General features: G+C 51.8%; 1 protein-coding gene across 1 annotated transcript in view; it reads right to left on the bottom strand.

The window, feature by feature from the left end:
- myo15b (myosin XVB) overlaps window positions 1-23,331 on the bottom strand; it is a 709,406-nt gene that overhangs the window by 481,701 nt on the left and 204,374 nt on the right. The window contains exon 19 of the mRNA XM_038776546.1: window positions 8,300-8,345. Within this exon, the coding sequence (XP_038632474.1) occupies window positions 8,300-8,345 (46 nt within the window). The remainder of the gene's footprint in view (window positions 1-8,299; window positions 8,346-23,331) is intronic.

Raw genomic sequence — 23,331 nt, 5'->3', positions numbered from 1 at the left:
GGCGAAATCCGTATGCAAGCGCGCCCAAGGCCGCCCTGGCCATTCCCAGTGATGGAGGGGCGCGGCTGGCGGAAGATTCTGGTGCTCGTGGCAAATGGAGCAGTTTTGGGCCACCTTCTCAATGTCGGTGTCAAGGCCTGGCCATGAGACATAACTCAGGGTCAACATTTTCATTTTGGTCACACCCGGATGCCCATTGTGCAAGTCTCTCAGTATCAGCTCCTGTCCTTTTTCCGGGACAATCACATGCGTCCCCCATAAGAGGATACCGTCTTCCACACTAAATTCTGACAGCTTGGAGGAAAATGCCCGCAACTCGCCTGGGAGCTGTCTATCCTGCCCACTATACTGGACTATGTGCCGAACCTTTGACAGGACTGGCTCCGTCTGGGTCCACTCACGAATCTGTGATGCCGTGACAGGCAAGGAGTCCATAAAATTTAGGGTTGCAACCACCTCATCTGTCGTGGGGGTTGACATGGGGCCGGTCGACAAAGACAATCGGCTCAGTGCATCGGCATTCGCTATCTGAGTCCCTGGTTTATGCTCCAGAGAATACTCGTCGGCAGCAAGCAACAAACCCCAGCGCTGGATCCGTGCAGAAGCAATGGGCGGTATTGGCTTATCCTCTTGGAAAAGTCCCAACAGAGGCTTATGATCAGTCACATACTGGTGGAAGCATTTCACCGCAAAGACCACCGACAAGCCCTCCTTCTCGATCTGCGCGTATCTTTTATTCCGCTGCAGTCAATGTGCAGGAGGTGAAAGCTATCGGCCGCTCGGCGCCGTTCTCCATCTTGTGGGACAGGACGGCCCCAATAGCATACGGGGATGCATCACACAAGATGAGCAAAGGCTTTCCAGAATCGTAGTGGGTTAGTAACCCCGACAACGACAATTGCTGTTTTACCCGCCGGAAAGCGGTTTCTTGCGGCTGACCCCGAAACCAGGTGTGATTCTTCTTCAGCAGAAGGGGCAACGGGGCCAGTGTAGTTGCCAGATTGTGGAGGAACTTCCCATCATAATTTACAAGGCCGAGAAATGAAATGAAAATCGCTTATTGTCACAAGTAGGCTTCAAATGAAATTACTGTGAAAAGCCCCTAGTCGCCACATTCCGGCACCTGTTTGGGGAGGCTGGTACGGGAATTGAACCGTGCTGCTAGCCTGCCTTGGTCTGCTTTCAAAGCCAGCAATTTAGCCCTGTGCTAAACCAGCCCCAGCCCCCAGAAAAGGACAAAGATGCGAAGTGTCAGTCAGAAAAGTGCACCTTCTCTGCGACGGGGTGCAAACCTTCACAGTCCACCGATAACACAGGTAGACCACTTCCTTCACCTGAAAGACGCACTTTGTCCGACGTAAACGGACTCCAGCCTCTGAGAAGCGTCTAAGGACAGCCTGCAAATTTTCAAAATGTTCCTGCTCCAACATCCCTGTAATCAAACGTCGTCTAAGTAGACAGCGACATGCGGTAAAACTCTGAAGATGCCTTCAATGACGCTTTGAAAGATAGCGCAGGCAGAGGATACCCCAAAGGGCAAACGTGTATATTCATACAGGCCCCTGTATGTATTAATAGTTACATATGGCCGGGAGGCAGGGTCCAGCTCCAACTGAAGGTAGGCGTGACTCATATTTAATTTCATGACTGATAGTCCACCTGCAAGCTTCGCGTAGAGATCCTCTATGCGGGGCATTGGGTATCGGTCGAGTCGGGCAGCCGTATTCACTGTAAGTTTATAGTCACCACACCAGCGAACTGTGACATGTGGCCTCATTACAGGTACAATTGGCGCTGCCTGATAATACCCTAAGTCTCCAAATGAGTGAGCTCCCCTTCTACCTTTTCAAGCAAGTCGTAAAGCACCGGGCGCACCCGGAAATAGCCCGCCTTGGCGCCTGGTTCAACTTGTATATGGGCTACGGCCTCTTTTATCTTCCCCAAACTGGGCTGAAATACATCTGGGTACAGTCCTAGTACCTCCGTCAATCCTCCAGAAACTGTTTGGAGGATGTGCTGCCACTGCAGCCGCAAATGGCGCAACCAGTCCCGACCCAACAGGCTGGGCCTGTGGCCGTGCACTACGATAAGTGGGAAATGCCTCTCCTGGCGTCCTTAAACAACAGGAGTCATTGTAATTCCAGCGATGTCCAATGGCTCCCCCATGAAGGTGGGCAACCTGGCCTGTGTATTGGTTAATGTAAGGGTCTATGTACCCTGCCTGATGTGGTTGAATGTCCTCTGGGTGATCACAGAGACCGCTGCGCCAGTGTCCACAACTCCATCTCAAGCGGGTGACCATTGACCCGTACTGTCACCTTAATGGGGGCCACACGGGGAGCTGCCACACAATGCAGCTGCAGGCAAATGGAAGGTACGGCCCCTGGGCTGGCCCCAGTTTCTGTCGGAACGAAGGCGCCTCTGGCGCCCCCAGGACCAGCATCCGCGATGGGGTCGGTGTCTACAAGTCCGACACAGACATGGATCCTCATCCATTGGTTCTGGAGAAGGCTCCCTTCGGGGAGAAACGTCTGGCGGCCGCTGGCATCGATCCAAACGCCGCCCCACACAAGGTATGGCAGGGGTGCGGGGAGACGCTTTTAGATGGAAGGGGTTGCGCCCCAAGGCATGCACTTCCATTCCCTGTAGCTCCTACACTCCCCGTTCTGCGCTCTCTCGGGACAATACTATTTGAATGGCCTGTTGAAAAGTCAATGTTGGCTCGGCTAACAACTTTCTCTGGGTGGCCTCATTGTTCATACCGCAAACCAAACGGTCGCGTAACATTTCATAGTCACAGTACTCCGCAATCCTACGTCACCTGGATAGAAACTCTGCAAGGGATTCTCCTGCGGTCCTCTCAGCGGTATTAAACCGGTAATGTTGGAGTATCGTAGTATCGTGGACAGAGTCGGGTTAAAATGTTGCCCCACTAAGGTCAGAAGTTCATCAAACGTTTTGGTGTCCGGCGCAGCTGGGTTCATAAGGCTCCTTATCACTCCAAACGTATGCGGGCCGCAGGCAGTGAGCAAAATGACCACCTGGAGCTCATTTTCAGTGATGGTGTTTGCTCGGAAATAGTAACGTATCTGTTCTGCGTACTGGTTCCATCTCTCCAGCGCAGCATCAAAAACATCCAAACATCCATACAGAGGCATGGTGTAATAGAAAACAACTTCCAACCTGTATCCAACAAAACTCCAGGGAGGTGGCTTCAGCAGCGTAGACAGCTGAAGAATACAGCACGAGTTTGTCGAACAGAAAGAAAACTTTATTTACAATAACATATATATACAGTAGTCCCCCTTTATAACGCGGGTGTTGGGGTCCAAGACAGCCACCCGCGTTGCAACCGAGCCGCGGATATCCACAATGGGGGTTTTAAATTTATTTAAAAATCTATGCTAGCGCTTCCCATTAAGAGTCTACGGGGGGCGGGGGGAGAGGTCAGACCCCCGTAGACTCACAATGGGAAGCGCTAGCATAGATTTTTAAATAAATTTAAAACCCCCATCGTGGATCTAATTAAAACTGTCAATTTCAGCGGCCGGCTCACTTTGATCCGGAGAGGGAAGCTGCTCTCTCACTGAAACAATCAGCCGGCCGCTGAAATTGACACTGCCCACTGCTCTCTCCCTCCAATCCAACTTTTAAGTTTTAATGTTTCTGATTGGAGGGAGAGAGCAGCCGGCAGTGTCAATTTCAGCGGCCGGCTGATTGTTTCAGTGAGAGAGCAGCTTCCCTCTCCGGATCAAAGTGAGCCGGACGCTGAAATTGACACTGCCGGCTGATTGGAGGGAGAGAGCAGAGAACACAGGAGGAGGTCATACGGGCCTCTGCAAGACCAGCATGGTCTCACATCGCCCCTCCCCTCTGTAGCTGGGGTTCAGGCTGTGGCTGCTGGGGTACAGGTTGTGGCTGCTGGGGTACAGGTTGTGGCTGCTGGGGTACAGGCTGTGGCTGCTGGGGTACAGGCTGTGGCTGCTGGGGTACTGATTGGAGGGAGAGAGCAGCCGGCAGTGTCAATTTCAGCGGCCGGCTGATTGTTTCAGTGAGAGAGCAGCTTCCCTCTCCGGATCAAAGTGAGCCGGCCGCTGAAATTGACACTGCCGGCTGCTCTCTCCCTCCAATCAGAAACATTAAAACTTAAAAGTTGAACCGCGGTATTGCGGAGCGCGGTATAACGGGGGACTACTGTATACAACAGCAGTAACTCCCTTGCTGCTCACTCTTCTGCAGCTGGTTCCATACTGGCCAGCTTTATTTATGCAGGGACACTGCTAATGATTTCTCCGCCCCCCTCATTGGGGAAGCTCATATTCCCTAAGGATTGTGGGATTGCCATTAGTCCCCACCAGTGGTAAGCAGGCAGGTTAGAACAAGTACCCAATTATTTTTTTTCCAATTAAGCGGCAATTTAACACGACCAATTCACCCAACCTGCACATCTTTGGGTCGTGGGGGTGAAACCCACGCATACATGGGGAGAATGTGCAAACTCCACACAGACAGCGACCCAGGGTCAGGATTCAAACCCAGGTCCGCAGCGCTGCAGTCCAAGTGTTAATCACTGCACCACAATGCATTTATATATTACACAAATTCACCCACATCCTATTTGCACACTGAACAAAGAACAAAAAAAAGTACAGCACAGGAACAGGCCCTTCGGCCCTCCAAGCCTGTGCCGACCATGCTGCCCATCGAAACTAAAATCTTCTGCATTTCCGGCGTCCGTATCCCTCTATTACCACCCTATTCATTTATTTGTCAAGATACCCCTTAAACGTCATTATCGTCCCTGCTTCCACCACTTCCTCCAGAAGCAAGTTCCAGGCACCCACTACCCTGTGTGTAAAAAACTTACCTCATATATCTCCTCTAAACCTTGCCCCTCGCACCTTAAACCTATGCCCCCTATTAATTGACCCGTCTACCCTGGGAAAAAGCCTCTGACTATCCACTCTGTCTGTGCCCCTCATAATTTTCTAGACCTCTATCAGGTCATCCCTCAGCCTCATTTGTTCCAGTGAGAACAAACCAAGTTTATTCAACCTCTCCTCATAACTAATGCCCTCCATACCAGGCAATATCCTGGTAAATCTCTTCTGCACCCTCCACATCCTTCTGGTAGTTTGGCGACCAGAATTGAACTCTATACTCCTGCAACATGACTTGCCAATTTTTATACTCAATGCCCTGGCCAATGAAGGCAAGCATACCGTATGCCTTCTTGACTACCTTTTCCACATAGAACATAGAACATAGAACGATACAGCGCAGTACAGGCCCTTCGGCCCTCGATGTTGCACCGACATGGAAAAAAAAACTAAAGTCCATCTAACCTACACGATGCCCTTATCATCCATATGCTTATCCAATAAACTTTTAAATGCCCTCAATGTTGGCGAGTTCACTACTGTTGCAGGTAGGGCATTCCACGGCCTCACCACTCTTTGCGTAAAAAACCCACCTCTGACCTCTGTCCTATATCTATTACCCCTCAATTTAAGGCTATGTCCCCTCGTGCTAGCCACCCCCATCCGTGGGAGAAGGCTCTCGCTGTCCACCCTATCTAACCCTCTGATCATTTTGTATGCCTCTATTAAGTCACCTCTTAACCTTCTTCTCTCTAACGAAAACAACCTCAAGTCCATCAGCCTTTCCTCATAAGATTTTCCCACACATGTGTTGCCCCTTTCAGTGATCTGTGGACCTGTACACCTAGGTCTCTCTGACTGTCAATACTCTTGAGGGTTCTACCATTCACTGTGTATTCCCTACCTACATTAGACCTTCCAAAATGCATTACCTCACATTTTTCTGGATTGAACTCCATGTGCCATAGAACAGTACAGCACACAACAGGACCTCTCTCCACCGAAGTCTCCAAACTATCTAAATCCTGCTGTATCCTCTGGCAGTCTTCATCGCTATCCGCAATTCCACCAACCTTTATATCGTCTGCAAACTTACTAATCAGACCAGTTACATTTTCCTCCAAATCATTCATATATACTATGAACAGCAAAGGTCCCCGCACTGATCCCTGCGGAACACCACTAGTCACAGCCCTCCAATTAGAAAAGCACCCTTCCATTGCTACTCTCTGTGTTCTATGACCTAGCCAGTTCTGTATCCATCTTGCCAGCTCACCCCTGATCCCGTGTGACTTCACCTTTTGTACCAGTCTGCCATGAGGGACCTTGTTAAAGGCCTTACTTGCCGGTGACTAGCTGTTATACATGTCGGAACCGAGTGTGTCGATAGGGGAATATTGGAGCTGCTTCGAGTGTTTGGGTCTTTCTCGGGTTACAAATTAAATCCAGACAAGAGTGAGTATTTTGTGGTGTCTTAGCCGGGGGTGGGGGGGCTGCCATTCCGTAGGGCAGGGACTCACTTTCGGTACCTGGGGGTGCAGGTTGCTCAATATTGGGGGGGGGGGGGGGCTCCACAGGTACAACATTTCTAGTTTGGTGGGGAGAGTGAAAGCTGATCTGGCAAGGTGGGATGGTCTCCCTTTGTCACTGGCGGGTCGGGTAGGCGGTTAAAATGAACGTGTTGCCGCGATTTCTGTTTATTTTCCAATGCCAGCTGATTTTCCTGCCAAAGGCTTTTTTCAGAGAGATCGAGGGAGTGATTACTTCGTTCATATGGGGAGGGAAGGTGGCCAGTGTTAGAAAGGTGCTGCTACAGAGGGGAAGGCAGGCAGGGGTTTGGGTCTTCCGAACCTGATATATTACTACTGGGTGGCGAATGTGGAGAAGGTGCGGAGCTGGGTAAGAGGGGTTGATTCCCAGTGGGTCAGAATGGAGGAGAGTTTGTGCAGGGGGTCGGGACTGAAAGCACTAGCAACAGCGCCGCTCCCGATAGCTCCGGGGAAATACTCAGGGAGTCCGGTAATAATAGCTTCATTGAGAACTGGCCAGTTTCGCCAACACTTCGGGTTGGGGGCAGGGTCAAGGGAAATGCCGATTCAGGGGAACCACAGATTTGAGCCAGGGAAGTGGGATGGAACTTTTTGGAAATGGGAGGAGAAGGGGATTAAGACACTAAAAGATTTGTTTCTCAGGGGTCGGTTTGCAGGATTGAAGGAGCTGGAAGCGAAGTATGAGCTGGAGCAGGGGGAAATGTTTAGATACATGAAGGTTCAAGACTTTGCCACAAAGGAGATACAGAGCTTCCCGGCAAAGCTGGCTTCCACATTGCTGGAGGAGGTGCTGACGTTAGGGGAACTGAAGAAGAGGGTTTAAGGAGCTATTTTGGAAGAGGAAAGGGCACCACTGGAAGGGATCAAAGCGAAGTGGGAGGAAGAGTTGGGGGAGGATATGGAGGAGGGGTTCTGGTGTGAGGTGCTCCGGAGAGTGAATGCCTCCACCTCGTGCGCGAGGCTGGGGCTGATACAGCTGAAGTGGTATACAGAGCACACCTCACAAGGGCGAAGATGAGCCGATTCTTTGAAGGGGTAGAAGATGTGTGTGAACATTGCGGGGGGGGGGGGGGGGGGGGGGGGGGGCTTCGCTAATCACGTTCATATGTTTTGGTACTGTCCAAAGCTGGAGGATTACTGGAAGGAGGTTTGTAGGGTAATTTCCAAAGTGGTGCACTTGAAACTGGACCCAGGTCCCCGGGAGGCTATATTCGGGGTGTCGGACCAGCCAGGGTTGGAAACGGGTGCGGAGGCAGATGTTGTAGCCTTCGCCTCGTTAATCGCCCGAAGGCGGATCCTGATGGGTTGGAGAGCAACCACTCCACCCTGTGCCCTGGCGTGGCGGGGGGATCTGTTGGAATTCTTGACTCTTGAGAAGGTTAAGTTTGAACTGAGGGGAAGGATGGAGGGGTTCTACAATGCATGGACATTATTCATTATGCACTTTTAAGAACTGGATAACTTCGAACATTAGTAGGGGGGGGTGGTGGGAGGGTTGGGGGGAGGTGGGCTGTGTGTGTTCATGGCGACTATAGGTGATCCCTAATTCCTTTTTGTCATTTATTGTGTGAACATGTGGGTTAATGTTTGGGGTTTGGTGGGAGGATGGTATCTTTGTTATTGATATGGGGATTGACGCATTTGTTACTGATAATTATTTATTGTTGGGTGTAAATTTGGGAGAAAATGTGAAAAAGGAGATTAAAATTATTTAAAAAATAATGCAGCCAATATTTATACAAATGCAGTAGTTATTTATAATAATTGGAAAATTTAACAGCTCTTACAAGTTCATTTTATATCATTTAATCTGTAATCAAACACTAAACAGCCAGACTTAGCACAAGCTGAGGGAAAGAAATGTCATACCTTCTTTGTGTTGGGCTTAATGCATCGAATGAAAAATGGGTTACACCTGGAAAATGAAAGAAAAGTCGAACATTGGTGCACTTGACCAGAATTTCACAAACTCGCGACATCAAGATTGCACAGATCAGGGAGCTGCAAAACTCACTTCCAGGGTCCTTGGGTCAAACAGAAATAATGGCACTATTTCAAGATTTAATTGAAGGAAAAAGAAGATGAAGCAACATGGGTATTTGGCAGGTAAATGCAATGATGTCTTGGGCTGAATGGCCCGTTTCTGATTCATATACTTCAGTATCAAAGTATCAAATACTTCCCAGGTGATGAAGTTGAAAACTAGCTCAGGGTATCTAACCTGTTATGCCCGGAGTCAGAGGCAGTGAATTAACAAATAATTCTTAGAAAAATTACCCGAGGTCTTTGGCCCTTGGCTGCTAATAATTACAGTCACCAGGTTTGTAAGTTGAAATACGATTACTGTTTATTTATAAAGAGAACTAGCATGAAATATACAGTTGATACAACTCGATAATAACAAGCTAACCTAACACCCCCTTTAGCTGTTCCACCCTCTATCCACACATACAAGACAGACAAAAACAGTGGGGTGGAAAGGGGTGAAAATAATAAGGACGAAAGTTAAAAGTCTTTGCTTTAAATGATGGTTCTTTAGCAAGTTTGCTGATTAAAATCTCTGGTTTACAGCTGGTAATGGTCTGATTTGTCATTCATTCAGTACTCACAGGCAGCAAGCTTTCTAGAGAGACACTTTATTTCTTATGAAGCTGGACCTTCGGCTCGAGATTCACATTTGGGTCTACATATTTGTGTTAGACACTTTATTCCACATCAAACCTTGCTTTCAGCTCATGGGTTTAACTTCAGGCTTGCTCAGCCTTCAGAGAACGGCACCCGAACTTGCTGAAGAAAGAGTTATCCCACGCAGTGACCATCTGAAGAAAGCTGAGCTGGATGTTTTGGGGGAAGAGCTCTCTTTATACCAAGCATTATAAAATACTACAGCTGCCATCTCGCTGCCCAAGTCTCCAACCTATATCCTGTTGTATCCTCTGACAGTCCTAATCTCTATCCGCAATTCCACCAACCTTTGCGTCATCTGCAAACTTACTAATCAGACCAGTTACATTTTCCTCCAAATCTTTTATACCGTATATACTCGCATATCATGCGACTTTTGAAGACCTAAATTGTAACCTAAATTTGGGGGCGTCGCATGATACGCGAGATACAAAATTCGCGGGTGTTTTACTTGCTGTTTTTTCCGACGAGAAAATAAATCTATAGAACATATGGGAACCTGCACCTTTTATTGTTAATGACACTCTACCTGCTGGTTAAACAAATACAGCTTAGTAAACAGAATAAGGATTGCACTACTGATAAATCAAGACATTCATTTAATCCTTCCAGTTTGGTAATGTATATGTAAGTCCGCTTACTCGATTCATAAAGCAAATAACGCAACCCATAGTTAAGCAGATGCAGGAAAAGGCAATCATGATCTAAGGGGGCATTGTTCAGGTGCTGACTACTATTATTAAAGTTATCCAAATAAAATGTCTGATTATTGCTAGCTAGCGACTGTAACTCTAACAGTAAGAACATACCCTTCAAGATGATACTTTCACAGTTTTTGAAATCTGCGCGTTTCCATAATAAATACATTTTTTTAAATGTACTACTGACCATCATAGGGTGTATATAATTCTTCGTTACATTATTCAATACATGGCCGTCTTTTTCCGATACAGAATTCGCGGGTGTTTTACTTGCTGTTTTTTCTGATGGGAAGATGTTCAGCCACTTGACGTTTCCATTCATAAAAACATGAATGGAAAGTCAAGTGGCTGAACATCTTCCCATCAGAATGCTGTGGTCAAAATCTGAAGAGTAGTATTCCTGATCATATGGGTACTTTATTCAATACATGGCCGTCTTTTTCCGATACAGAATTCGCGTGTGTTTTTCTTGCCGTTTTTCTGAATGGAAACGTCAAGTGGCAGAACGACGCTAGTAAAGACAGCTGGAAAGCTGTTCGATTCGCGAACAGCTTTCACAACAGAATCCACTCTGCAGAATCCACAGACAATTATACCATTTTGAAGTTTTAGTTTGGGCATTAATTTCCAAAAAAGTGACTCGCATGATACATGAGATATAGCATAGAATCATGTTTTGGGGACGAAAATTTAAGGGTCGCATGATACGCGAGATCGCATGATACGTGAGTATATACGGTATATAACTACAACTACAAACAGCAAAGGTCCCAGAACTGAACCCTGCGGAACACCACTAGTCATTGAATCATAGAATTTACAGTGCAGAAGGAGGCCATTCAGCCCATCGAGTCTGCACTGGCCCTTGGAAAGAGCACCCTACCCAAGCCCACACATGCACCTTAGCCCCGGATGCCCCAGCCCCGGAGGAGGCCCCCGCCCCAGCCCCGGAGGCCCCAGCCCAAGCCCCGAAGGAAGAGGCCCCAGCCCCAACCCCGAAGGAGGAGGCCCCAGGCCCAGCCCCGAAGCAGGAGCCCCAGGCCCAGCCCCAAAGCAGGAGGCCCCAGGCTGAGCCTCAAAGGAGGAGGCCCCAGGCCCAGCCCCGGAGGTCCCAGGCCCAGCCCGAAGGAGAAGGCCCCAGGCCCAGCTCCGAAGACCCCGGCCCCAGCCCCGGAGGCCCCAGCCCCGGAGGCCCCAGCCCCGAAGGAGGAGGCCCCCGCCCATCCCAGAGGTCCCAGCCCCGGACCCAAAGGAGGAGGCCCCAGGCCCAGCCCCGAAGGAGGAGGCCCCAGGCCCAGCCCCGAAGGAGGAGGCCCCAGCCGCAAAGGTGGCCCCATGTCCAGCCCCGAAGGAGGCCCCAGGCCCAGCCCCGAAGGAGGCCGCAGGCTCAGGCCCGGAGGAGGCCTAGCCCCATCCCCGAAGGAGGAGGCTCCAGCCCCAGCCCTGAAGGAGGGGGCCCCAGGCCCAGCCCTGAAGGAGGTCCCAGGCCCAGCCCCGAAGGAGAAGGCTCCAGGCCCAGCTTCAAAGGAGGAGGCCCCAGGCCCAGCCCCAAAGGAGGCACCAGGCCCAGCCCCGAAGGAGGCCCCAGGCCCAGCCCCGAAGGAGGAGACCCCGGGCCAGCCCCGGAGGAGGAAGCCCCCGGCTCAGCCCCGAAGGCCCCAGATGCTTCTGGATATTCTCCAGCCGAACAGCAGACACAATATTGGCGTCAATGACTGGAGAATCCCGCCCCGGATTCCCAATGACATGCAAATTTTGGGGCATTCCCCAGAGAACTAGGCTATCTGGCTGCGCGGTCCAGTTCCACCTGCAATTCAATTGTTTCCACCTGGCAATTCTCCCACATTTTCTGTCCCACCTGGATCCTGCCCCCCCAATAACGACCCCATATAAGGAGACCCCCATATAAGGAGACCCCCATATAAGGAGACCCCCATATAAGGTGGCCCCCGTATAAGGTGGCCTGAATAAGCCCACGGGGCTTATTGGGGGGCTCATCGGGGAAGGGGGGGATATCAGACGAGGCTGAGGAAGGGATGGGTGGGGCAGGTGTTCCACTCTGGGCTGGACATGAAGATGGACGGTGGCGATGTTGGTTAATAACAAAAGTGGCGTTTGAGGTGGGCAGTATTGTGGTCAACCCGGGGTGGGGGGGGCAGAGGTATGTGATGGTAAGTGAGAAGCTGGGGGGGGGAGGGGGGAGGGGGGGATGCCGGTGGTCCTGGTGAATGTTTATGCCCAAATTGGGACAATGTGGACTTATGGGACGGGTGTTGGAGAAGATCCCGGATCTGGACACGCACAGGCTGATAATGGGACGCGATATATATATACTATATACGGGAGTTGGATGTCTTGAAGTTATACAAGACATTGGTAAGACCACACATGGAATACTGTGCTCCGTTCTGGTCACTCTTTTATTTGAAGGATATTGTGAAACTAGAAAGAGTGCAGAAGACTTTTACGAGGTTGCTGCCGGGACTTTGTGGTCTGAGTTACAGGGAGAGGCTGCATAGGCTGGGCCTTTTTCCCTGGAGCATAGAAGGCTTAGAGGTGATCTTATAGAGGTCTATAAAATAATGAGGAGAATCGATAAGGTGGATAGTCATCCTCTTTTCCAAAGGTAGAGGAGTCTAGAACTAGAGGGCATTTAAGGTGAGAGGGGAGAGATACAATAGAGACCAGAGGGGAAATCTTTTCACACAGAGGGTGGTGAGCATCTGGAACGAGCTGCCAGAGGCACTGGGAGAGGCGGGAACAATTGTTTCCTTTAAAAAAGTTAGACAGTTACATGGAAAGGGTGGGTATAGAGGGATATGGACCAAATGCAGGCAAGTGGGACTAAATTAATGATAGAAACTTGGCGGCATGGATAAGTTGAGCCGAAAGGCCTGTTTCCATGTTGTAAACATCTATAACTATAACTCTATAATCCCCTCTACTGTCCGTCATCTTCCCTCCTTAACTCACACCCTTAATTCCACCTATACCTACCCCATCCCCTTTCTCCGCCCCTGACCATGTCATCTCTCACCCCCTGCCACGTCGCAGAAATCTCCCCCCTTCTATTCCCCCTTCCCCCACCAGTTCACCTTTCTCCCCCCCCCCCCCCTAATAACCTCCACCCCCGCCCCACTCCTCAGCTCAAAGAAGAAGGCCTCCTGCTGGCCTTACCCTCCCCCACCCAAACAAGGACTTCTCCTGAACTCCAGGTAGCCTTCTCCAAATGCAAACAAACAGATGTTAAACACAAACAGTCCCATGAAACAGGAGGGGGGATGGGAACATCCATCCCCACATAAACTTTTCACCCCTACAACTCCTTACAATCTCAACATTAAACAGCAAACCCCACCCCACCCCCCCAAAAAGATGAAAATCCCCCAATTCCTGTGCCCACTTCATTACAAAGTGCCAGCACCTCAGTTCCCAAGCATTGTCCACTCAGTTCTCGCCCAGTTTATGTTCTTAATGAAGTCTTCGGCCGCTTCTGGGGCCTCGAAATAATACTCCCCACCTTCAAACATCACCTATAATTTTGCCGGGGAGAGCACCCCAAACCTGATCTGCTGCCGGTACAGCAAAGCCTTGGCCTTGTTGAAAACTGCCCGCCGTTTTGCCAACTCGGCTCCGATGTCCTGATAAATTTGGACGTTTTTCCCCACTATTCACAGGTTCTATCTTCTCAAGGTATTCTCCTGCTCCTCCACCTATGCCCTCAATGTTTTACAAAGGCCTATTAGGAGCCTCCAGAGCCACCACACGATCACAGTGGTCCAAGATCACTCCTTCGATCACCCGAATCTGTGACCCCTGCACCTCCAAACACTTCTCCACCCATTCCAGACAACTCTTCAGGGATGCCACAGCTTCTGCCTTTGCATGATCCTCATGCATTTCTTTCCTCTGTTTATGGAATTCCTCCTTGATAAAGCCATCAGTTCCTGTACCTGGGGCCTTCCAGCTTGCCCCTCCCCCACCTGCATGCTGAAAGTGGCTGTTGCTACAGCACCAGACTGTTTCAACTTTCCAGCCAAATCTCTCACTGTTTTCTGCTGGGTCTGGTGATCAGAAGACATACCATTCCCGGGGTAAACTACTCCTCTAACATTCACCTCCGCCTTTTCATCAAAATTCCACCCAGTTCTGTGTAAAAAAAGCTCTTTTCTGTGACTTTAAGCAGGAGCAGCCCTGTATGTGACCATTCAGAGAATTGCTTTTTACAACCAAATCGGGGGCGACGCCTGTTCTCCGATACTCCACCCCCTCCAAAATGGTGTCATTGGGGAGTACACTCCACGCTGTTGGGACGGCCTCAGGACGTCACATGAAGGCCCTCCCCCAATGCTCCACCCCCAACGTGCTGAGTTCACGACGGCCCGGATAACTTATGCACCCAGTTTTCGTCAGCCTCGCTTTGCGACTGGACGGGGGGGGGGGGGGGGGGGAGCTGTGCTGCTGGTCGGGGGGGGGGGGGGTGAGCTGTGCCGCTGGTCGGGGGGGGAGCTGTGCCGCTGGCCGGGGGGGGGGGGGGGGGGGGGGTGAGCTGTGCCGCTGGTCGGGGGGGAGCTGTGCCGCTGGTCGGGGGGGGGGAGCTGTGCCGCTGGTCAGGGGGGGGGAGCTGTGCCGCTGGTCGGGGGGGGGGGGGGAGCTGTGCCGCTGGTCGGGGGGGGCGGTGAGCTGTGCCGCTGGTCGGGGGGGGGGGGGAGCTGTGCCGCTGGTCGGGGGGGGTGAGCTGTGCTGCTGGTCGGGGGGGGTGAGCTGTGCCGCTGGTCGGGGGGGGGAGCTGTGCCGCTGGTTGGGGGGGGGCTTCAGCGAGGACTGGGTGGAGTGGTGGGGGGTGGTCCGGAGATGGCGATGGGGAGTCCAGGGGGGGTGCTATCTGGCAGTTTGGTTCTGTGCGTGGCTGGTGCCATGTTGTATAGCTCGACCGCTGCAGGTCGTCGCCCTGCGCACGGACTCAGCCATTCTCCGTTTATTTTGGAAGCTGGAACCGGGGGTTTTATGTGGCGTCGCTACTAGCCCCTCACTGGTCCTGGAATCGGCGAGGGTTCACCGCCGATTTTGGCATCGTAAAATGGCACTGTTCCCACGCAAGCTTCGGCACTTAGCCGCAAAAACAGTGCTGTTGCCGCTGGCATCTTCTTCCAGACTGGCGGCAAAGTTTTAAGGTTGAGCGTATGGACCTGCTGTGCAGCCAGCTCACTCGCGTGGCAGATCTTGATAGCAAATTCTAATTTCAGGTTTTCTTCCCGTAATAATATCCTGCGTACTTTATCATTCGAAATCCCCAACACTGTCTGGTTGCAGATGTTCGACGATTTCAGAGTATTAAAATTGCACGACTGCACCTTCAACCGCAAGTCAGTTACAAAGCTATCAAAAGATTTGCCCACTTTTGGGTACATGTACGAAATATGTAACATGTTTTGGTTTTCTTTGGAGAGCAATGCCGATCGAAGTACTCTATCACCTCATAGTAGCTCTTGCTTTCCTCTTTGCTGTCGAAGGCGAAGGTATTGTCTATTTCTACGCTTGAGGACCTACCATGAGCAGCAACACTATACACCTCTCATGAGGCTGCGCCTGCAGGCCAAGGGCTGCAACATAAAGTCTAAATTGCTGCTTGAACACATGCCAATTTTCATCGAGACTTGAAGCTAGTGGGGTGCCATTAAACTTTCTATCTCTCACTTCACAGTCATTTATTGTGTTGAGTCGCAGATGGCCATAGTTCACCAGGTCGGTGGAAGAATCTTCTCTTTTCGTTCTTCAGCCTATTTCACCCCATCTTCTCCATTGTTATCTTCAAGTGTTTTGCATTCCTGGTACTATGTTTGCGTTCTGTGATATAACCATTGTAATGATGTACACAGAACATATAGTTGATTAACTGTCAAGATGATTTATTAGTAAACACGTAGAAAATGTAACTAAGGAATTACTGGACAGACAATTGCTGCTAAATGAATTCAGTGAATTCTCCTGGAGCTACTCTAAGTGCGACTGTCATCTTATACGTCTTACTACCAACTGGTGGGTATCTAGAGACACTAGAGTCATAGCTCTCTACAGCTGGTTGGAGGTTGCATTGCTCATTATATGCAGAACTGTGCATAGGCATATCACCACCATTCACTGCAAATTCCTCTCCAAAGCAATGCAGGCCAACAACTACAGTGGTAATTAATCAATGGGACCTGGTTTGAGTCAGTATAGGGGCTGCAGAGTTTTGGGTCAACTTAAGCTTCTGTGGCAGATTAGGGACCAGCCGGGAGCATGTTCGAACAGTCAAGTCTCAGTGTAGAATTTTAAATCCACCAGGGCAGGCACATATCCCGACGTCATCATGCACTCGCGCAATATCTCGCCAGGTGGTTGCAGGCGTTGATCGGGCGCATGCTGGTGATAAGTAGAGGAATAATTAAGGGGTTAAAACCCCAATCAACTGGAATTTAACATTTCATGTGTGATGTCAAACTCTTTGTATGGGCAACTCAATCGGACTTGATGTTTATAATTCAAGTGTGGGTAAAAGACTCCTGCTGACTACAATGGCTGAGCAGTTGGGCATTTGAAGGGATGAGGTGAGTTGGTGTTCTGTTGTGTGGATAGCATTTTGTGTGTTGGCTTCATCAGAGTGTGGAGCTCCAAAGGGTTTTCTGTTATCTGGTACCGGAGGTTTGACTCTGTCACCCATTGCAGCTGGGTGAGCCCTGTTAGCCGACCTGCTGATGGGTATTGTATACCCGACAAGGAGCACCGCTCCTGAGGAAGGGAATAGGGAACAAAGATTGAGGAGGGAAGGTACTCACAGGCACCCTCCTTGGACAAAAGTCCATGCACAGGGTGTTCAGGGCCATTGTTCAACATGCAACACCGGGAGTCGCAGCAGCACAACTGCTAATGAAACATCGTCTCAGAACAAGACTGAACCTCGTGTTTACAAATTTACCAGGGAGGGTAGAAGCCAGCCAAAGCAATCAGAGAGCATGCCATGACTCACATAGTACAACATTTATGGTAAATTATGTGTATACATGAGAAACCTCAGTGGTGGAGCAAATTGGATCCCTGGCAATATTGTCTCAAGACTGGACACGTTTCGTACCAAGTGGACGAGGAGGGATGGATCATTTGTAAACACATGGATCACTCGAGGAGTAGAAAGGCGCTCGAGCAGTCAGTGTTACCTTCAAGAAATATTTTTGAACCTGGAAGCATTAAGTACCTGCTAAACCTGTTAAGGAGATAACTGATGTCTTTGTGAAAACAAATAGTGATGAACTGCCTGGGCCAGAAGACATACCTCTTATTACAGTTCCTGTTAATGTTTCTTAAAATCGTTTTATTGGCATTTCTCATATTTATAAAAAATTGCATTTGATAAGGTTCCCCATGGTAGGCTTATGCAGAAAGTAAAGGAGGCATGGGATAGTGGGAAATTTGGCCAGTTGGATAACAAACTGGCTAACCGATAGAAGTCAGAGAGTGGTGGTGGATGGCAAATATTCAGCCTGGAGCCCAGTTACCTGTGGAGTACCGCAGGGATCAGTTCTGGGTCCTCTGCTGTTTGTGATTTTCATTAATGACTTGGATGAGGGAGTTGAAGGGTTGGTCAGTAAATTTGCAGACGATATGAAGATTGGTGGAGTTGTGGATAGCGAGGAGGGCTGTTGTCGGCTGCAAAGAGACATAGATAGGTTGCAGAGCTGGGCTAAGATGTGGCAGATGGAGTTTAACCCTGAAAAGTGTGAGGTTGTCCATTTTGGAAGGACAAATATGAATGTGGAATACAGGGTTAACGGTAGGGTTCTTGGCAATATGGAGGAGCAGAGAGATCTTGGGGTCTATGTTCATAGATTTTTGAAAGTTGCCACTCAAGTGGATACGAAATGAAATGAAAATCGCTTATTGTCACGAGTAGGCTTCAATGAAGTTACTGTGAAAAGCCCCTAGTCGCCACATTCCGGCGCCTGTTTGGGGAGGCTGTTACGGGAATCGAACCGTGCTGCTGGCCTGCCTTGGTCTGCTTTCAAAGCCAGCGATTTAGCTGTGAAGAAGGCCTATGGTGTGCTAGCGTTCGTTAGCAGAGGGATTGAATTCAAGAGCCGTGAGGTGATGATGCAGCTGTACAAAACCTTGGTAAGGCCAAATTTGGAGTACTGTGTGCAGTTCTGGTCGCCTCATTTTAGGAAGGATGTGGAAGCTTTGGAAAAGGTGCAAAGGAGATTGACCAGGATGTTGCCTGGAATGGAGAGTAGGTCTTACGAGGAAAGGATGAGGGTGCTCGGCCTTTTTTCATTAAAATGGAGAAGGATGAGGGGCGACTTGATAGAGGTTTAGAAGATGATCAGGGGAATAGATAGAGTAGACAGTCAGAGACTTTTTCCCCGGGTCGAACAAACCATTACAAGGGGACATAAATTTAAGGTGAATGGTGGAAGATATAGGGGGGATGTCAGAGGTAGGTTCTTTACCCAGAGAGTAGTGGGGGCAAGGAATGCACTGCCTGTGGAATTAGTTGAGTTGGAAACATTAGGGACCTTCAAGCAGCTATTGGATAGGTACATGGATTACGGTAAAATGATGGGGTGTAGATTAATTTGTTCTTAAGGGCAGCACGGTAGCATTGTAGAAGTCCCCAACGTCGAAGTCCCCAACCATCAGTGTGCCCCCGTCCTGCCTACATCTTTTGAAGGTGGTATCTAGCATGGCTGGGGGGGTGTCATAATATACACATAAGTATATGATGGTGCATGGACACACACTGACTGACACACTGCAAGACCAATCAACACACACAACACAGCAGCCAATCACCAGTCAGGGCACGGTCACTATAAAGCCAGAGGGCACTAGTTCTCCTGCTCATTCGGGATGCAGCCTCTGAGACAGACAGAGCCCGCAGTCAGTAGCACAAACATCTACCATGTGCTAGCTGTGTATGCTGGTCAGGTTAGGCATAGGTCTTCAGTCAACCTAACATAGTGTCGACCCACAATGCAAGTATGTTTAACAGCTCTTAGTTAAATAAAATAGAGTTGTACTTCTATAAGTGTTGGTAGCCTGTCTATGTTACTGCTTGGGTAAACGCAGTCTTCACAGATCCAGAGTACCCAACACATCAGGAGGAATCTGTGATTGCCACAGATGGGGGCCATGGTGGATATTTTAGTTATCCCGAAGTGTCTCAGCTGGGCCCATGTTTTAAGTGCGGCCGCTACCACTGGCCCATTGTGAATCTTGTTGAGGGGGTTGGGAGTGCTGCTGTAGCCAGGGCCCTAAGGGTCGTTCCTTTACAGCATGCCTCCTCCATTTGTACCCAGTCCATGCCTGTTTCTTGTACCCATCCCCTCACTCTTTCTGCCATTGTTGCCCAGTGGTAGTATTGTAGGTTTGGTAAAGCCAAGCCCCTTTTAATTTTCCTTCTTTGCAGTGTCGGTTTGGGAATTCTCGGGTTCTTACCTCCCCACACAAATGCCATGATTAGACTGTTTTGGAAAAAGGCATTGGGGACGAAGATCGGTATGGATCTAAACAGGAAGAGGAACCTCGGCAGTACGTTCACCTTGATCGTCTGCACTGTCCCCACCAAAGTTTCCAAACTCTTTTAGTATTTGCAGTATTGCCTTCAGTCCCTCCTGTGGCTTCGAGACAAGTTCCTGTTAATGTTGATCCTGTGGAAACATCTCAGACTACAGAACAACGCCGCTCTATAAGAAACAGAAATCCCCCTCAAAGACTGGACTTATAATTGTCCAACTCATTTGTATAATATTTAGTTAGTATTCAGAATAGAGTGAATTAGTTATTGAAGTTATATCAAGGAGTTAAAAGTGGAGGGATATGAGGATTGACTTCCGGGCGGCGAGCGAGGAGGTCGCAGGGAGAGGGGCTCCCGCAAGCGGTAGACAACAAGAAGAACAACCCCCCCCCCCCCCCCCCCCCCCCCGACAGGCCGGACGGCGGAGGAGGAGCGCCGGCAGAGGAGCCGGAGCGGGAGCCGAGGAGCCGAGGAGCCGGAGCGGAGGAGCGTAGGAGCCGGAGCGGAGGAGCCGAGGAGCCGGAGCGGAGGAGCCGAGGAGCCGAGGAGCGGAGGAGCCGAGGAGCCGGAGCGGGAGCCGAGGAGCCGGAGCCGAGGAGCCGGAGCGGAGGAGCCGAGGAGCCGGAGCGGAGGAGCCGAGGAACCGGAGCGGGAGCGGAGGAGCCGGAGCGGAGGAGCCGGAGCGGCGACAGGGGGGCCCAACAGCAGCAGGTCCATCCCCTCTCCCTCCCCCCCCCCCCACGCGGGCCAGGAGCGGTGCGGCGGCGGCGGCGGCCCCTCTTCTCTCCCCCCCCACACGCGACCCAGGAGCGGTGCGGCGGCGGCGGCGGCCCCTCTTCTCTCCCCCCCCCCCCCCCCCCACGCGGGCCAGGAGCGGTGCGGCGGCGGCGGCCCCTCTTCTCTCCCCCCCCCCCCACGCGGGCCAGGAGCGGTGCGGCGGCGGCGGCCCCTCCTCTCTCCCCCCCCCCCCCACGCGGGCCAGGAGCGGTGCGGCGGCGGCGGCCCCTCTTCTCTTCCCCCCCCCCCCCCCAGCCCGCAGCGGGGACCCCCCCCCCCCCAGCCAGCAGCGGGGACCCCCCCCCCAGCCAGCAGCGGGGACACAACCCCCCCCCCCCCCCCAGCCAGCAGCGGGGACACAACCCCCCCCCCCCCCCAGCCAGCAGCGGGGACACAACCCCCCCCCCCCCCCCAGCCAGCAGCGGGGACACAACCCCCCCCCCCCCCCCAGCCAGCAGCGGGGACACAACCCCCCCCCCCCCCCCAGCCAGCAGCGGGGACCCCCCCCCCCCCAACCAGCAGCGACCACCGGCCCACTCGCCCCTCCCCCCCCCCCCCCAACTGCTGTGACCACCACGTGGCAAAGACAAAGGGACTCTCTCTCCTGGTTGAGTGGGGAAAAAAGAAAAAGAGACTTGTATTTCTGTTCTTCCCAAAAGAAAACTGGTAAAGAGAAAAGGGGTAGGGGAAATAAATTTAAAAAAAAAAAAATATATATATATATATATATACATATATAGATATATAATAATAAATAAAATAAAAATAGGGTGCGGAAAAGGGGGAAAAAGAAGAACAAGGAGAGAAGAAAAGATGAAGGGGAAGGGGGAGAAAAAAGTGCCAGAAAGGAGCCAAGAGAAAGGGGGCACCGGAAGTAGACTGGGCAAAGGGAAAGCCAGCTCGGGCGAACGAGTCAACACGCGAAGCGGCGGGAAGGATGCTTCGCCGCATCCAGAAGAGCTGGACGGGCGGGCAACCTCTCCCCTGGGGTTAGAGGGGGGCGTGAATTGGAAGGAAGCCTTTGCCGAGGTGGTGAGGGAGCAGCTGCAGGCATTCAAGGCAGAGTTAAAAGCAGACGCAGAGGCCGCAGCACAGGCAGCAGTGACCAGGGCCATGTCAGGGGTGCAGCAGGTTCTGACCAGATTGGAGAAGAAAGTGGATGCCCAAGGGAAGATACTGGAAGCCCAAGGGAAGATACTGGAAGCCCAGGGGGCAACCATTAAAGAGCTGGAGAAGGCAGCGACTGACGCGAGCGACCGGGTCATATCCCTGGAGAGGGGAATGGTGAAACTGAGTGCAACACAGGGGAGCCTGAAGGGCAGGGTAGACGACCAGGAGATCAGCTCGAGAAGGCAAAATATCAAGATAGTGGGCCTGCCAGAGGGGATAGAGGGTAGAAATCCCACAACATTCGTGGCTGCGATGCTGGGCTCCTTAGTGGGGCGGGAAACTTTTCCCACCCCACCGGAAATGGACAGAGCTCATCGGTCACTGCGCCCGAAGCCCAAGGAAGGGGAAAAACCGAGAGCAGTTATAGCCAGACTGCACCGGTACCGGGATAGGGAGACAATCCTGCGCTGGGCCAAGGAGAATAGAGCCTGCAATTGGGACGGGCACGCCATCCGAATCTACGAGGATTTTGGAGCGGACATAGCTAAGAGACGGGCGGAGTTCAACAGAGCGAAAGCAGCTCTCTATAAGAACAAAGTACGTTTTGGTATGCTGTACCCAGCAAAACTCTGGGTCACATACCAACACAAGGAATATTTCTTTACAGCCCCTGCCGAGGCGAATAGATTCGTCGAGGAGCACGGGCTGGAAAAACGCCATGGGAAGTAGGGACGAGGGGCCCATGGCAAGGAGACACGTCATGCCGACGGGGGGGTGGGGAGGGGCGAGGCAAAGCCAGCCCCCTCCCCCCTGGCAGGAACACCCAGAACGGAAAACAACCCAATGCCCTAGGGCCCGCTCCAGGTGGGAGGCCAGGCCCCGGCACGAGGGAACGGGAGTACTGGAGAGGGGAGAGGGGAAGCGGGACAGCAACCTCCGAGAGGGGAGCCACCGTGCTAGCAGGAAAGCTAGCGAAGGGGGCGCGCAACAGAGCAGGGCCGCAGCGCACCCCCAACAGGGGGGAAGGCGCCAGGCAGGGGAGGGGGGGGATCACCCATCAAAGGTGGGAGAGCAAATGGGGACAGGAATGGGGGAGAGAGGGGCAATGGAGGGGTACACAGGGGTATCCCCGAAAGGGATAGAGCGGGGGGGGGGGGCACCCGGGGGGCGAGAGACCAGGGAGGGGAAACGCAGGGACGAAGGGACAAAAGAGGCCAGTAAGGGAATAGGGCCACAAAGTGCCACAGACAAGGGCTCGAAACAGGGAACTGCTGCAAGCACCCACCCAGTACGGTCTGTGGGTGAAGGGGCCCCCCGGAGTGCAGGGGACTACCCGCGTGGCGGACACAAAGTGGACGGCCATGGCGGGTGTCCCCGGGACAAGGGGGAACCCCGGAGCGCAGGGACCCGACCGCATGGGGAGAGCAGTGATAGTGGACATCCTGGACGGCCCCCTAACATAGGGAAACCCCAGAGGGCAGGGGCGCGTCCACCGGACAAATATGGTTAACCCCACAGGAGCAAGGGGGCAGAAGCCCCCCACCAGAATAGTCACCTGGAACGTAAGGGGACTTAACGGCCCAGTGAAGAGATCTAGAGTCCTCACCCACCTTAGAAACATGAGGGCCGACATAGTCTTCCTCCAAGAGACGCACTTGAGGGAGCAGGACCAACTGCGGGTAAGAAAGGGCTGGGTGGGACAAACCTATCATTCCTGTTATGGGGCAAGGGCCAGGGGGGTGGCGATCCTGATTGGCAAGAGGACAATGTTTAGGGCGACAAAGACGGTTACGGACCCAGGGGGACGGTATGTCATGGTCAGCGGGGCCCTGGATGGGGCGCCGGTAGTTCTAGTTAACGTGTACGCGCCCAACTGGGACGACACGAGCTTCATCCAAAAGACCATGGCAGAAATCCCGGACATAGCGACGCACCGACTAATCATGGGGGGGGACTTCAACTGTGTACAGGACCCAACGACGGACAGATCAAACCCCAGAACGGGGAAAACCTCAAACATGGCAAGGGAACTCAGCCACTATATGGAGCAGATGGGAGCAGTAGACCCCTGGAGATTC

The sequence above is a fragment of the Scyliorhinus canicula genome, chromosome 18 (genome assembly GCF_902713615.1).
Source record: "Scyliorhinus canicula chromosome 18, sScyCan1.1, whole genome shotgun sequence".
NCBI classification, from domain to species: Eukaryota; Metazoa; Chordata; class Chondrichthyes; order Carcharhiniformes; family Scyliorhinidae; genus Scyliorhinus; species Scyliorhinus canicula.
Note: the sequence above shows the minus strand (reverse complement) of the source record. Positions and strands in the feature narration are given on the sequence as shown.